The sequence below is a fragment of the Salmo trutta genome, chromosome 17, assembly GCF_901001165.1.
Source record: "Salmo trutta chromosome 17, fSalTru1.1, whole genome shotgun sequence".
NCBI classification, from domain to species: Eukaryota; Metazoa; Chordata; class Actinopteri; order Salmoniformes; family Salmonidae; genus Salmo; species Salmo trutta.
In genome coordinates this window covers 41,442,510-41,458,924 of record NC_042973.1, presented here as the reverse complement: position 1 = coordinate 41,458,924, position 16,415 = coordinate 41,442,510, and the positions used below count along the sequence as shown (strand labels likewise).

Below are 16,415 nucleotides of genomic sequence, written 5' to 3'. Positions count from 1 at the left end.
AAGTGGAAAGCAAAGCAGCGGGCATGATAAGGAAGACTTATTTATAGGAGTGCTGCTCTGCCAGTCCCAGAGGGCCTAGCCCCTGACGGAAGAAGAGATTGTTTTAAATATTCTTCTCCCTACCAAGAACACAGATTACAGTAACGTCCAAGCGTCAAAGATGTCAGAGGCACGGTAAACTGAAACAACTAGCCTAGCTAAGTACTGGCTGAGGCTAGCTTGTTTATGAGTTAGGGTAATATGCATGTTGCTGTCTTGAAGGATCATTCAACCATGCCTTTACTTTATGATAACAGTGATGGTGAGTAAATAGCCTATGCATATGATATCACTGTGGGCAACCATAAAGCTAATAGCCTAGTTCTACCATTGTGGCTATAGCCCTCTTAGGGCCCTATAAAATCTGCATTGCGGAATCCAGATATTAAAACTGAATTCAACAATAGTAACAAATGTATTGAACTTAGTAGGAAAGCAACTACATGTGTTGAATTTAGAAATGAATTCATTAAAAAAAAAATGTAATCATTAATTTGCACAAGATTATCAAATACATTTTTATTGGTCACATGCACATATTTTGCAGATTTAGCTCCAACACTGCAGTAGTATCTAAAAACGATTCACGACAATACACACAAATCTAAAAGTAAAAGAATGGAATTAAGAAACATATAAATATTAGGACGAGCAATGTCGGAGTGGCATTGACTAAAATACAGTAGAATAGAATACAGTATATACATATGAGATGAGTATAGCAGTATGTAAACATAAAACATTAACAAAATGCATCAATGATTTGTATTTTCCTTCAACATTCTGAAGCGGTAACGGCGCAGGAATGGCCCTGTCTGTGTATGCACGTTTGTTTACCACTTTGTGTAGCCATTAGCGCTGATGCTAATGTAATGACTGGTAAATGGAAAGGCTTTCCCAAAAACAATCTCAATGAAATTCTACCTACAAAGTAATCTATGCCTACCCAGCAGAATGATATCACGATTATATGCATCAATCCAGTGGCCATATGTTTTGCAAACTACATGAGCGCTAAAGAAACATTGCTAACCAAACAATGGTCTCTGGCTGGTGAACAGTTGACTTAAAGGGAAACTACACCCAAAAAATGAAATGTATTTGATTTTTCCCAGACCTCAAAAGTGTAGTCCTGATGTGGTTAAAGCATTGTTGTGGACTTACAGCATCCAATTTATTGGTTTTTCTATGGAAAAACTGAATTTGGGAGAAAACTAAACGGAACAAATTCTATAGGGCCCTACCTTCTACATCAGACTCAAAGACCAAGGCCCCCTCTTACAATGTTCATTTTCAGAAGGCCACGCAAAGAGAGTTCCATTCAGAACACAGGCAAAGAAACACAGACCAGAGCTTTCCTTTGTCTGTAGGCAGTCCAAGCCATGGGTGATAAATATGCACATGCAGTGGTTCTCTGCTCTCCCTGCCAAGGGGAATCATCCCAGCCCTAGCAAAGCCTTGCTCCAGCCAAGCCTTGCAGATCCTAAGTGTAAAGTGGTGGGCTTGCTGAAATCATCAAACGAGCGAGGATAGACACACATATTCATTTCCCTCCAAGGGCCTAGATTATAAAACCAGCCTCTCCAACTCACTTCCAGCAGGAGAGGAAGCCACTTTGATGAATCTCTCTCTGCACAGCACAATCCCTTCTTCCGCCGATGTAATTTCAACCCCTCGTGGGAATAAGCCTGGGCCTGGGTTTGCATCATCTGCAGTGATCCAGAGGACCAGAGTCAGTTATCAGAGTTATCAGCTAGAGTCGGGGTCCTCTTATCTGCAGACAGGAACTAGCTATATATGGGCTAAATCTGGGCTATGGCACACGTCTACAAATACTGAGGCACATCTAGATTCTAAAGACCCATCTCTTCACACCGCTGATAACCTCTTTAGTGCAGATGGGAATGTTTCTGAAGGCCTCTTGGATGTTAAGCAGGCGAGACAAACACTGTAGCATTGCCTCTACTGTAGTTCTAACACAGCTTGGTACGACTACAAAGCAATCAAAACGAGGCACGGGTGAGCTCTTGTCGATTGTTAGGGAGGTATTAAAAAAAAGGATTATCTTTTGGTAATCTGATTGAGCTGCTTGCAAAATGTTGGGCGATGTAACAACCGTTCCGGTTTCCCAGAAGTGTGCACAGCAGTGCACGTAGGCTACTGTGGGATGTGGATCATCTCTACAGGGGCATGTGCTGCCCCTGCCATGCCTGCTTGCTGCCTACTGACTGTACTGAACTTTTCACAGCCATTCAAATGCCTGGTTGAGCAGAACAAAAGTAGGCAGTAATAAGAGATCAGAACCAGCACTGGGCAAAGTTCACGTGAACATGGGCCCTACTGAGTAGGCTATGTTGTGAATCTTTTTGGATTTATCCAATTCTTAGCCCTTTCCCCAACAGCTCTTTCTCTGTGTCCCGAGATTTTTTTTTTAGGCTAAACACCGTCATCGGACCATCCTCAACACTCTCACTACAGTCTCTCTCGCTCGCTCTCTCTAGTTCTCTCCACTCCTCTCTCTCTCTCTCTCTCTTTCTTTCTCTCCAGTCCAACACTACTGCAATGGGAGGCAAGGGGACTAGGATACCCCTGTCTGCCAGTGAACAATTATGTTTAACAGGTGTTTAATGGTTCAAACCGCTATTAGTTGACAGTTGAAATATAAGTGAGTTGTTGTGACTGGCCAATGGCCGGGGAAGTGTGGCCATGATTAGAGCTGAATGAAAAGGAATAACATTTTATAATTCCTGATTTCCTGGGGGGGAGGCTTCCCTCAGGCGTTCCAAATTAAATTCTATTACCATAGTTTCATTAGTTTTTGACAGCTCTTTAAAAAGCCTTTTTTTATGGCACATGATAGATGGAGAGGAGGGGAGGGGAGCTCAGGACATGATCTATAAAGTAGCCCAGAGTAAACAGCCTATTAAATTGAAGGATTGGGTCCTTTCTCTCTTTGTCCTCACGACAGGAAATTGGTTTAAAAGTCAAGCTTTTACTAAGGGACCATGCCAACCCTCGTCTCTGAATCCTCTCTTTATTAGGAGGAGCAGCATCAAACAAGCCCTCTGTCCACACTATTTAAATCACACCATCATGCAGGCGGTGCCCCTGGATCCACTAAATCCAGCGTGGTGGAGTCACATCACTCATCAGAAGACACTAAGAGAATGAACTATTGACAATGGTTTGTCAAAGGTTTGTCATTCAGTGAAATACAGAGCAACTGTGTTCAAATCTGCTAAATTCATTTCCTAAATAGGCAAGTAGGCCCACTCAGCAAAGACTGTCTGAGCCCCAACATTGATCAAGGTCTGACAAGTTACAAAAATAGTAGCATATCTATTCTTGGTTCGGTCTTGATGTGGCTGCTGATACTGTGAGCGCACAAGCAAAATAGGACAAGATAACGATGATTCTGTTCTTGTCGGTAAGTGACCCCAATCCAATCCTCTGAGTTATGCCACGGGCCAACTTTAACAAACCCATGTAAATATGAATGAGAAGCTCCAGAAACTCCAGTGTTGTGGTTCTTAATTAGCATTTGTTAGCAGGAAAAGCTGTGCAAACACTCAACAACAAAATATTTGTCATACAGTTCACTAAATAAAGTAAAAGCCTACTCACTGCCACAGTCATACTCTGGACCTAGTTTTGTCCCATGGAATAAATGTTGTGGATCTTAATGTTTTTCCTCATAATCCTGGATTATCGGACCACCATTTTATTGCGTTTACAATTGCAACAAATAATCTGCTCAGACCCCAACCAAGGAAGATTAAAAGTCGTGCTATAAATTCTCAGACAACCCAAAGATTCCTTGATGCCCTTCCAGACTCCCTCTGCCTACCCAAGGACGTCAGAGGACAAGAATCAGTTAACCACCTAACCGAGGAACTCAATTTAACCTTGCGCAATACCCTAGATGCAGTTGCACCCCTAAAAATTAAAAACATCTGTCATAAGAAACTAGCTCCCTGGTATACAGAAAATACACGAGCTCTGAAGCAAGCTTCCAGAAAATTGGAACTGAAATGGCGCCACACTAAACTGGAAGTCTTCCGACTAGCTTGGAAAGACAGTACCGTGCAGTATCGAAGAGCCCTCACTGCTGCACGATCATCCTATTTTTCCAACTTAATTGAGGAAAATAAGAACAATCCGAAATTTCTTTTTGACACTGTCGCAAAGCTAACTAAAAAGCAGCATTCGCAAATGGAGGATGGCTTTCACTTCAGCAGTAATAAATTTATGAACTTCTTTGAGGAAAAGATCATGATCATTAGAAAGCAAATTACGGACTCCTCTTTAAATCTGGGTATTCCTCCAGGGCTCCATTGTCCTGAGTCTGCACAACTCTGCCAGGACCTAGGATCAAGGGAGATACTAAAGTGTTTTAGTACTATATCTCTTGACATAATGATGAAAATAATCATGGCCTCCAAACCCTCAAGCTGCATACTGGACCCTATTCCAACTAAACTACTGAAAGAGCTGCTTCCTGTGCTTGGCCCTCCTATGTTGAACATAATAAACGGCTCTCTATCCACCGGATGTGTACCAAGCTCACTAAAAGTGGCAGTAATAAAGCCTCTCTTGAAAAAGCCGAATCTTGACCCAGAAATTATAAAAAACTATCGGCCTATATCGACTCTTCCATTCCTCTCAAAAATTTTAGAAAAAGTTGTTGCGCAGCAACTCACTGCCTTCCTGAAGACAAACAATGTATACGAAACGCTTCAGTCTGGTTTTAGACCCCATCATAGCACTGAGACTGCACTTGTGAAGGTGGTAAATGACCTTTTAATGACGTCAGACCGAGGCTCTGCATCTGTCCTCATGCTCCTAGATCTTAGTGCCGCTTTTGATACCATCGATCACCACATTCTTTTGGAGAGATTGGAAACCCAAATTGGTCTACATGGACAAGTTCTGGCCTGGTTTAGATCTTATCTGTCGGAAAGATATCAGTTTGTCTCTGTGAATGGTTCGTCCTCTGACAAATCAATTGTAAATTTCGGTGTTCCTCAAGGTTCCGTTCTAGGACCACTATTGTTTTCACTATATATTTTACCTCTTGGGGATGTCATTCGAAAACATAATGTTAAATTTCACTGCTATGCGGACGACACACAGCTGTACATTTCAATGAAACATGGTGAAGCCCCAAAATTGCCCTCGCTAGAAGCCTGTGTTTCAGACATAAAGAAGTGGATGGCTGCAAATTTTCTACTTTTAAACTCGGACAAAACAGAGATGCTTGTCCTAGGTCCCAAGAAACAAAGAGATCTTCTGTTGAATCTGACAATTAATCTGGATGGTTGTACAGTCGTCTCAAATAAAACTGTGAAGGACCTCGGCGTTACTCTGGACCCTGATCTCTATTTTGAAGAACATATCAAGACTGCTTCAAGGACAGCTTTTTTCCATCTACGTAACATTGCAAAAATCAGAAACTTTCTGTCCAAAAATGACGCAGAAAAATTAATCCATGCTTTTGTTACTTCTAGGCTCGACTACTGCAATGCTCTACTTTCCGGCTACCCGGATAAAGCACTAAACAAACTTCAGTTAGTGCTAAATACGGCTGCTAGAATCCTGACTAGAACCAAAAAATTTGATCATATTACTCCAGTGCTAGCCTCCCTACACTGGCTTCCTGTTAAGGCAAGGGCTGATTTCAAGGTTTTACTGCTAACCTACAAAGCATTACATGGGCTTGCTCCTACCTATCTTTCCGATTTGGTCCTGCCGTACATACCTACACGTACGCTACGGTCACAAGACGCAGGCCTCCTAATTGTCCCTAGAATTTCTAAGCAAACGGCTGGAGGTAGGGCTTTCTCCTATAGAGCTCCATTTTTATGGAATGGTCTGCCTACCCATGTGAGAGACGCAGACTCAGTCTCAACCTTTAAGTCTTTACTGAAGACTTATCTCTTCAGTAGGTCCTATGATTAAGTATAGTCTGGCCCAGGAGTGTGAAGGTGAACGGAAAGGCTGGAGCAACGAACCGCCCTTGCTGTCTCTGCCTTGTCGGTTCCCCTCTTCCCACTGGGATTCTCTGCCTCTAACCCTTTTACAGGGGCTGAGTCACTGACTTACTGGTGTTCTTCCATGCCGTCCATGGGAGGGGTGCGTCACTTGAGTAGGTTGAGCCACTGACGTGGTCTTCCTGTCTGGGTTGGCGCCCCCCCCTTGGGTTGTGCCGTGGCGGAGATCTTTGTGGGCTATACTCGGCCTTGTCTTCGGACGGTAGGTTGGTGGTTGTAGATATCCCTCTAGTGGTGTGGGGGCTGTGCTTTGGCAAAGTGGGTGGGGTTATATCCTGCCTGTTTGGCCCTGTCCGGGGGTATCATCGGATGGGGCCACAGTGTCTTCTGATCCCTCCTGTCTCAGCCTCCAGTATTTATGCTGCAGTAGTTTATGTGTCGGGGGGCTAGGGTCAGTCTGTTACATCTGGAGTATTCTCTTGTCTTATCCGGTGTCCTGTGTGAATGTAAATATGCTCTCTCTAATTCTCTCTTTCTCTCTTTCTTTCTTTCTCTCGGAGGACCTGAGCCCTAGGACCATGCCTCAGGACTACCTGGCATGATGACTCCTTGCTGTCCCCAGTCCACCTGGCCATGCTGCTGCTCCAGTTTCAACTGTTCTGCCTGCGGCTACGGAACCCTGACCTGTTCACCGGACGTGCTTGTTGCACCCTCGACAATTACTATGATTATTATTATTTGACCATGCTGGTCATTTACGAGCATTTTAACATCTTGACCATGTTCTGTTATAATATCCACCCGGCACAGCCAGAAGAGGACTGGCCACCCCTCATAGCCTGGTTCCTCTCTAGGTTTCTTCCTAGGTTTTTGGCCTTTCTCAGGAGTTTTTCCTAGGGAGTTTTTCCCAGCCACCGTGCTTCTTTCACATGCATTGCTTGCTGTTTGGGGTTTTAGGCTGGGTTTCTGTACAGCACTTTGAGATTTCAGCTGATGTACGAAGGGCTATATAAATAAATTTGATTTGATTTGATTTGATTTATTCGCATCATAGCATCAAGGCAAGACCAAGAACTAAGAACAAGCTACTAAGAGTAGGTCTAACTGGAATATCAATAATGTAATGTAGACATTTCATGGCACAGTAGGTATAATAATAGAATCATTCAACAAAGCCAGTGCAACCCTAAAATAGGATCAGAGAATTCATAAGAGCTGTCATTGTTGAAGCCTGGAGGGAAAACGAATCCATTCCGTTGTGGATCTTGAAATGACATCGCTTTCATATCAAATAAACTGTGCAAGTTAGCATGAATGATGCAGACTGTTTCACAGCCAAACCAAGTCATTATGGATAGGATAACTTCTGATTTCAAAGCAATGAGGTTATGAGCAGTGATATGATAACTATATAAGCTACCGAAATCAGTCTTCTTAATGCGCACTTCTGATTCTTGTGCGCTAACTGCAGTCTTTTCCATCACTGCGTCTTCAAAACCCCTTGTTCCTGCTAGGCTATAGCCTAACTCATGTAGGCTATTAGTCTAGACTAGGGCTGTTGCGGTGACCGTATTACCGCCACACCTGCGGTCACGAGTCATGACGGCAGTCAAATTCCACCTGACCGTTTAGTCACGGTAATTAGGCTTCTCCAAGCTCTGATGCTGCTGATGGTCATTAGTAGTCTACCAAACTTGGTATCTGCCTGGTACTCAGCACTCTGTTGTCCATTTAATCACTCAGACATCGATGCAAATGTAATCGGCTATGCAATTGCGCGAGAAAACAAGAGTGATGGCTATTTTAAAAAGAGGAGGATCCCATCAGTTTTCTAGGACTACTATATTTATTTCTCGACCTTCCTAATATTAAGCACATTGCTTCTCTTTACAACAGCCTACCTGGCTGGCATGAAAATGCACCACGGGAAAAGCGTCCTCTATTCGCTATTTAAGTGCATAGATGACATGTATTTTTCCCTGCCCCTGTTTTGAGACAGGTATAATGATAATGGTCCATTCTAAATCAAAACAAATTTCACACATATATTATTTAGTATATGTAAAGACAAGATTAAATAGTCTGATGGGTGACAATTAGCCTACCACTTGTGAATGATATATTCTCACTTGTGAATGATGCCCAGAGTAAGGCAAGAATCAATGCCATTTTTTCTCCTTTTTTTTTTTTTAAAACATAGGTCGCACACCTCATGTAGCCCAGCCCATAGGCCTATATGTTTTGATAAGGTTTGTATGACAACTAAAGTGGCCAAATAACTTCTTAAAATTAAGCACATTAATCCGCTTTACAAGGGGTGTAGAGCCTAACTGCTATACAGTGGGGGAAAACAGTATTTGATCCCCTGCTGATTTTGTACGTTTGCCCACTTACAAAGAAATGATCAGTCTATAATTTTAATAGTAGGTTCATTTGAACAGTGAGAGACAGAATAACAACAAAAAAATCCAGAAAAACGCATGTCAGAAATGTTATAAAATGATTTGCATTTTAATGAGGGAAATAAGTATTTGACCCCTCTGCAAAACAACCCTTGTTGGCAATCACAGAGGTCAGACGTTTCTTGTAGTTGGCCACCAGGTTTGCACACATCTCAGGAGGGATTTTGTCCCACTCCTCTTTGCAGATCTTCTCCAAGTCATTAAGGTTTCGAGGCTGACGTTTGGCAACTCAAACCTTCAGCTCCCTCCACAGATTTTCTATGGGATTAAGGTCTGGAGACTGGCTAGGCCACTCCAGGCCACTCATACTGGAATACCCATCCACGACCCATTTTCAATGCCCTGGCTGAGGGAAGGAGGTTCTCACCCAAGATTTGACGGTACATGGCCCCGTCAAATGATGCTGTGAAACTGTCCTGTCCCCTTAGCAGAAAAACACCCCCAAAGCATAATGTTTCCACCTCCATGTTTGACGGTGGAGATGGTGTTCTTGGGGTCATAGGCAGCATTCCTCCTCCTCCAAACACGGCGAGTTGAGTTGATGTCAAAGAGCTCCATTTTGGTCTCATCTGACCACAACACTTTCACCAGTTGTCCTCTGAGTCATTCACATGTTCATTGGCAAACTTCAGACGGGCATGTATATGTATTCTTGAGCAGGGGGACCTTGCGGGCGCTGCAGGATTTCAGTCCTTCACGGCGTAGTGTGTTACCAATTGTTTTCTTGGTGACTATGGTCCCAGCTGCCTTGAGATCATTGACAAGATCCTCCCGTGTAGTTCTGGGCTAATTCCTCACCGTTCTCATGATCATTGCAACTCCACGAGGTGAGATCTTGCATGGAGCCCCAGGCCGAGGGATATTGACAGTTCTTTTGTGTTTCTTCCATTTGCAAATAATCGCACCAAATGTTGTCACCTTCTCCCCAAGCTGCTTGGCGATGGTCTTGTAGCCCATTCCAGCCTTGTGTAGGTCTACAATCTTGTCCCTGACATCCTTGGAGAGCTCTTTGGTCTTGGCCATGGTGGAGAGTTTGGAATCTGATTGATCGATTGCTTCTGTGGACAGGTGTCTTTTATACAGGTAACAAGCTGAGATTAGGAGCACTCCCTTTAAGAGTGTGCTCCTAATCTCAGCTCGTTACCTGTATAAAAGAGACCTGGGAGCCAGAAATCTTTCTGATTGAGAGGGGGTCAAATACTTATTTCCCTCATTAAAATGCAAATCAATTGATAATATTTTTGACATGCGTTTTTCTGGATTTTTTTGTTGTTATTCTGTCTCTCACTGTTCAAATAAACCTACCATTAAAATTATAGACTGATCCTTTCTTTGTCAGTGGGCAAACGTACAAAATCAGCAGGGGATCAAATACTTTTTTCCCCCACTGTACATAAGCAGTGCGTGAGTTTCAAGTTTGGGGAAGATCATTTTCACAATAAAAATGCACCTTTATAATAAAAGCATTACATGCATAATCACATTTGTGGTCACTTTTGATAATGGTGTTTTCCTGCTAATGGAACATTCACGCTTATAGCCTACTGCCGCGTGTGGATTGCTGCGCTTATAATGTGAAGAAATTTTAAGCTAAACGTTTTGATCTGTTGCGTCAGCCACATTGCGTAAAAAAGTTTTTTTGATGCTGGTGGTTGTATTAATTTGGGATCTATCGCATCACACAACTGTCCCAGACTATAGAATAGGTCAACTTTTGTACTATGGGGGAAAGTAGATTTACATAGACTAGTGCTTTTGCTGTTTGTTAGGCCTACTCATCTTGTTGGCTGACGAAAAGTAAATGTGGACAGTTCTTCCAATATGCACCTCGGAATTGGATAAGGACGCATGCAGTTGCGTCCCTGAGAGGTGCTTCGGAGCACGCAGCACTCAGGGGGAGAAGGGCACAACGCAGCACTCCGGGCCAAGGGCATAATGGCCACTGGCTGCAAAAAGCATGTATTTTAGGGTGCATTACGGCCACACAAAGGGGATGCCACCAGGAGATTTGAGGCATTATCAAGTGCTTGTCAAATTATGAATGAGAGACTGATGAAGTGTGTACAGCCTGTGCAAAAAACAAAGCAGAGGTCATGCCTTTCAAGCAACTTTTTTCAAATCATCATTAGAGTCGCAAAATGCAGCCTTACATTGTATTAAAAATATAAACATATAGCCCAATATTGGTAGAATGACTAAAGTTACATTAATAACTCTAAATTAAGCATATAGGAATACCTATTTCTTTGTTATCCGCTCAACACAGAATAGCCGCATGTGCGCACTCCCTCAAATTGTTTGGAGAAAATATCCTTTCTATTTTATTCAGCTTTGTTCAATTGTATTCTTCATACTGTAAAATAATATAAATAATGCAACGGAATTCTAAGCAAATTTTGCCTGCTAAATGAACTAGTGTAGCCCACAACCATATGTCATAGCCAGATCAGGACCTAACATAAGGACAACTCAGAGTGTGCTATTCTGTTCTTCTGAAATAGACTACATTTTCTTCATATCATGTTTCTTTAGACCTGTCTAAAATAAATGGATTTATTGTGAAGGTGTAGGCTACATTACATGTATTTATTAGACTTCTTAAATTGTAGATGTTCCAAAGGTCTGCATCAGTGTCTTGTAAGGTATGTGTGGAAGCCAGGAGATGCTAAATGTGTTTATGTTAATTAACGGTCAATTACAGTGAGACCAACAGTTATTTGCTTGACAATCACCAGATGACAAAATTTTGTGAGCGCCACAGCCCTAGTCTAGCCTAGGCTACACTCTTAGAAAAAAGGGTTCCAAAAGGGTTCTTTAGCTGTCCCCATAGGATAACCTTTTTTGGTTCCGGGTGGAACCCTTTTTGGTTCCAGGTAGAACCCTTCAGGGTTCCATGTGGAACCCTATGGAACCCAAAAAGGTTCTACTAGAACCAAAAGGGTTCTACCTGTAACCAAAAAGGGTTCTCCTATGGGGACAGCCGAAGAACCCTTTTAGGTTCTAGATAGCCCCTTTTTTCTAAGAGCGTACACAAAGAGAAGGCAGCCTAAGCAATAAACAACTGTAGGCATCATTACCATCAGAGCATAAGATGTAATACATTAGTGTTAATAACCTAACCATCAACATCCAACAAACCACAACTAGGTGCAAATAAGGATAAGCTTACTTACCTATTCACATCTAGGCTACGTAGCATATAATCTTGAGTGTCTTCTTCAAAACTATAGCAGCAAAACTAATAGCAAACAGGGCTGTAAAACCCTGTGTGGGTATTGGGTACAGTGGTTGGGAATAGCAACACCCTCCAGTCAATTTCATATTTGTCTAATTCCATATTAGAGTTTACAAAAACTGCCACTCATACAAAAAGGCAAGCCTGCAATTAGCCACCTGAGTAAAAGCTAGCGTGATATGCGGTAGACTACAGTACATTATGCATAAATCCAGTTAACCGAAGTGCAGATTAAAATATGAGAAATCTTTCAGGGGGTTCGTTAAACTTCATTTGAGTGCTATAGATTTTCCTGATTTATGGACTGACACTTTCAATAGAACAAATGACTGTGGTTGGTAACATGTTCCATCAGAAAGCATGATCATAAAGCAGGCTATCATATCAAAAATGTAGATCTTCTTTTAAATGAACAATTCAATACCCCTTGACATAGACTAGTGTCTAGTAACACTGATGGGTGAACAGACAGTCCTGAAAGTAAGCCTTTAAAGCATGCTCAGTTACGAGCCAATAGCTTAGGCCTACTCCCTATTTTGCACATTAGGGATGCATTATTCTTCATTTCAAAGAAAATGCTAGGAAATCTGTTATATTTACATCTGACGGAATTAGCCAAGAATAACAGCTACTTGCCTAGGTCCATTATATAAACACAAAGACAGGCATTTCAATGTGCATCTTCAGCCCACAGACATATAATTCCCCATGGCACAATTTTTGTTTGCACCAATTCAGGTTTAAAGATGCACTATGAAGAAATCGCTCCGCCATTTCCTGGTTGCTAGAATTCTAAAAGTTTGCTTAATTTTCAGCTGGTGTACAAAACCAAAAGTAAAAGACACAAAAATGTAACTTAGGGACGGGAAGCATAGAAATGGCGCACATAGAACAGATCTACCGCTTCTTAGACTTGCTTTCAATGAGAATGAGACCTTTAACACACATTTCTATGTGCGTTTGGTTGGGCCGCCCAAAAAGTTACATATTGCAGCTTTAAGATCAGGCAATAGGCTACTTTGCCAAGGACATCATTCAATGTTCTCATACCTGTATAGTAATGCTGTAATTACTAATAGTAACAATATTGTATTAGCCTAGATATAGATACATTATGAAAAAAGGGCAATATAGAAGAGTGAGTCAAGCCAAACAGGCCAGTAAAACGCCTGTCACTCTTTTTGTTAGGCATTGACAATAGCGCCATTAAAATATGAGTGTGCACTTTCTATCTCTGAATGACTCTTGTGTGTGACACCCACTTAAGAATGCAACTGCCTGATTCAGACCATAATGTGACTCCAAACAGAAGTGGCCGTGTCCTACTCCTCTTGTTACTCAGCACAATCAGAACAATGTCCCCATGTTCACAATTGCTTTTCTGTTTCAGTGCTTTCAGAAAGTATTCAGACCCATTTACATTTTTTCCCACATTTTGTTACGTTACAGCCTTATTCTAAAATGGATGAAATAATTTTTTCCCCTCATGAATCTACTGTGTGTACCCCATAAATGACACATTTTTTTAAATTATAATTGTTATTTATATAAGTATTTACTATGAGACTGGAAATTGAGCTCAGGTGCATCCTGCTTCCATTGATCATCCTTGAGATGTTTCTACAACTTGATTGGAGTCCACCTGTGGTAAATTCAATTGATTGGACATGATTTGGAAAGGCACACACCTGTCTATATAAGGTCCCACAGTTGACAGGTGCATGTCAGAACAAAAACCAAACAATGAGGTTGAAGGAATTGTCCGTAGAGCTCTGAGACAGGATTGTGCCGAGGCACAGATCTGGGGAAGGGTACCAAAACATTTATGCAGCATTGAAGGTCCCCAAAAACACACTGGCCTCCATCATTCTTAATTGGTAGAAGTTTGGAACCACCAAGACTCTTCCTAGAGCTGGTTGCCTGGCCAAACTGAGCAATTGGGGGAGAAGGGCCTTGGTCAGGGAGGTGACCAAGAACCTGATGGTCACTCTGACAGAGCTCCAGAGTTCCTCTGGAGAGATGGGAGAACCTTCCAGAATAATTTCCGAATGCAATGTAATGTGATTTTTCCCCAACTGTGAGTAGGCTATTGTCAATATGGCTAACACAATGAAAGGTTATTCAACTAAGGGTTATTACACTGACATTTTCACTTAGCATTCCATAGCATTTCCCGCCTGTTGATTTGCCACCTGTTTGTTACCAGGCATAGGCTACTTGCCCGTCCTATGTGAAGTTATCAAACATTAATAGAACTTTACATGGAAAGTAACATGCTATGTGTGTAATAACACACAGTAGATGGCTCCCTATAGTTAAGATTGACTTGCCATCCTCATATGACCTTCAAAACCCATTGAAATGGGGCTTATTGGTCCATGGTTGTTACATCATGACTGTATAGGTTTGTTACATGACATCAACGCAGTACAAATTGGTGGTAAATGCTGTCTGTGAGAGGTGTGCCTGCTTACCTGCTGCAGGTGAAGCTGCTGTGATCATCGTAACCAACACGATCAGCCCCAGGACCGCTGCACCAAAGCCTTGAATGCGCAGCAAGGTCTTGGGAATCACCACTGAACCCATAGAGAAGCTTAAACCCTCCATTGCATGGAAGTCAGGGCATTTTGTCCACTTATGAAGAGAATAATCATCCCAGTATATACCGCAAACTTGAGAATGCAGGTCTTGCTTGTGTGAGCTCCCTCAATGTGCCCCTTCTTCCATATTATCTATCTGCTTTTGGTAACAGAAGGGTGATTTAAGCTGTGTGCAAAAAGAAACAACTATATCAGAGAAATGCAATACATTATGTGAGCATAGACAGATGTCCGTCTGTCTACCAATCTGAGGACATAACAATGCAAAGAATATAGGCAATAAATACGCAGCCCAAAAAATATGAACACACACAATACAGAAAGACAACACACATTAGGCTAAAACTTTCTGTTTATCTAAAAATCACTCAATCTTAAATGACCCTGAACTGACGTTGTGCTAGGCTGGACGCAGGCATGCTAGCTAGGTCAACCCTGGCTGGGGGGGAAAGAGTTCAGCTGCCTAGTTATGTCCTTTGTTCTCTCCTGGGTTAAGCTTTTATATTGGGGACTTGCACTTGCAAATCATTAAGACACTCATCTGCAATAACAGGCCAGGCACTTGGCAAAGGTGATGTAAAAGCAAATTAGGGATTAGCTACAGTAAATTGAAAAGTGTGGGGGAATTTACCCGCACGTGCCAAAACCAGTTACAATATAACATAATTGTGAATATGTGTCTGACTGGCAGCACTAGTAAATACTAATATTCTTCTTATTTACTAGTTCAGTTGCTTGGATTCAATAGCTGGAATTGTAAGAGTTGTTTCCCCTGTCCCTTTCTCTGTGATTTGTCATTCTAATGGAATCCAGAAAGAACAAAACCCTGTCCATCAAAATGTGCACATTTATGGGCAAAGACACAAAACATCCACATCAAATGAAATATTTTTCTTCACCAAATAACATGGAAACCCACTTTTTGTGCAGTATTAATTTACCATCCTTACAAACCACTTAATGTCAATGTACTTTTGTGTATTGTACATAGGCTGGACATCTAGGGTACCTGTTGACTTTCTATCACCATGAAAAAAAACTATGCACAATACACTAATTGAGTAATTTCACAAAAGTAGTGCACTGGACCTTTACTAGTCCTGTATTAGCTGACTGATATAGACTACAGGATTTTGTTTTTCCTTCTGCTCTCTCAGTCAAAAATCGCAGCACCCCCACCCACAAACTACTTCCCTCGGCTATGCCTAACGGGTCTCAATGGGAGATTATTGTCGTTCAGTACTAACGTTAGCTAGCTAGCCTGCTGCCTGGCTGGCTGGCTGGCTGTCTCGTCATGAGGTTGTCTCCTTATCCTCCGTCCTATCCCGAACCGTTTCCTAAATACCACTTGAAATATCTTATGATTAAATAAAACAAGTTATACTTTGTTTTTCTCATAAACAATATTGAGTCAATATTCAACAACTGAAACAAACCACGGACATGTTTTAAACAGTTAAACTAGCTAGCTAGTTTGGTAGGGCTCGGTGATAAAATAGATAACCGGAATCCTGTGCCCATCTATCCCATGCATTTACTACGTCCCAATCAGACATCGCAGAGCACATCCTCTTACCAAAACGGAGCTTCACGTTCTGTTTCTCTTTGTCTGGACGTTTTCATATCCATAAAAACAACAACAATGAAACCGGAATAGCTAGCTAAATACCACTTGAAATAGCTAGCAGGTTAGTTTAAGATCAAGGGAAAATATAATTTTCCTTCCCGTTTTCTTTAGACATCTCTCGCACTCACAGTGACCACTCGTCATGAGGATTGCAATAACTCCTCCCCCTGAACCCTTATTAGACATCTATTTTGTCAGGTCCCACGGTCATTGGCTGCAGGGGCAGTCCTTCAAATAGGTCATTAGGTTGTCCAATTCAATGGTCCTATTGGGTTGTCCATCTCTGTCAGCGTCTGTGGTTTCACGGCAACGTCGCGATGCACCCAAGCCCTTCAGCGATCTGCATGGGATCAAATGAACTGGGCAGACAGAAACAGACTGAAGGATAAATTATGAGCTATAATCATACAGAAAATGTTGAACTTTTATTTTCCTTAAAGCATTGTCAGGGAAGGTAAGAGC

General features: G+C 41.9%; 1 protein-coding gene across 4 annotated transcripts in view; it reads right to left on the bottom strand.

Moving 5' to 3' along the window:
- Positions 1-16,090, bottom strand: part of LOC115152208 (UPF0606 protein KIAA1549) — an 87,067-nt gene extending 70,977 nt beyond the window's left edge. For all 4 annotated transcript variants that reach the window (XM_029696812.1, XM_029696815.1, XM_029696814.1 and 1 more), the window contains exons 1-2: positions 15,903-16,090; positions 14,201-14,492 (exon numbers count right to left, since the gene is read on the bottom strand). In XM_029696812.1, the coding sequence (XP_029552672.1) occupies positions 14,201-14,333 (133 nt within the window). In that variant the 5' untranslated portion in view covers positions 14,334-14,492; positions 15,903-16,090. The remainder of the gene's footprint in view (positions 1-14,200; positions 14,493-15,902) is intronic.
- Positions 16,091-16,415: the final 325 nt, after the last annotated feature.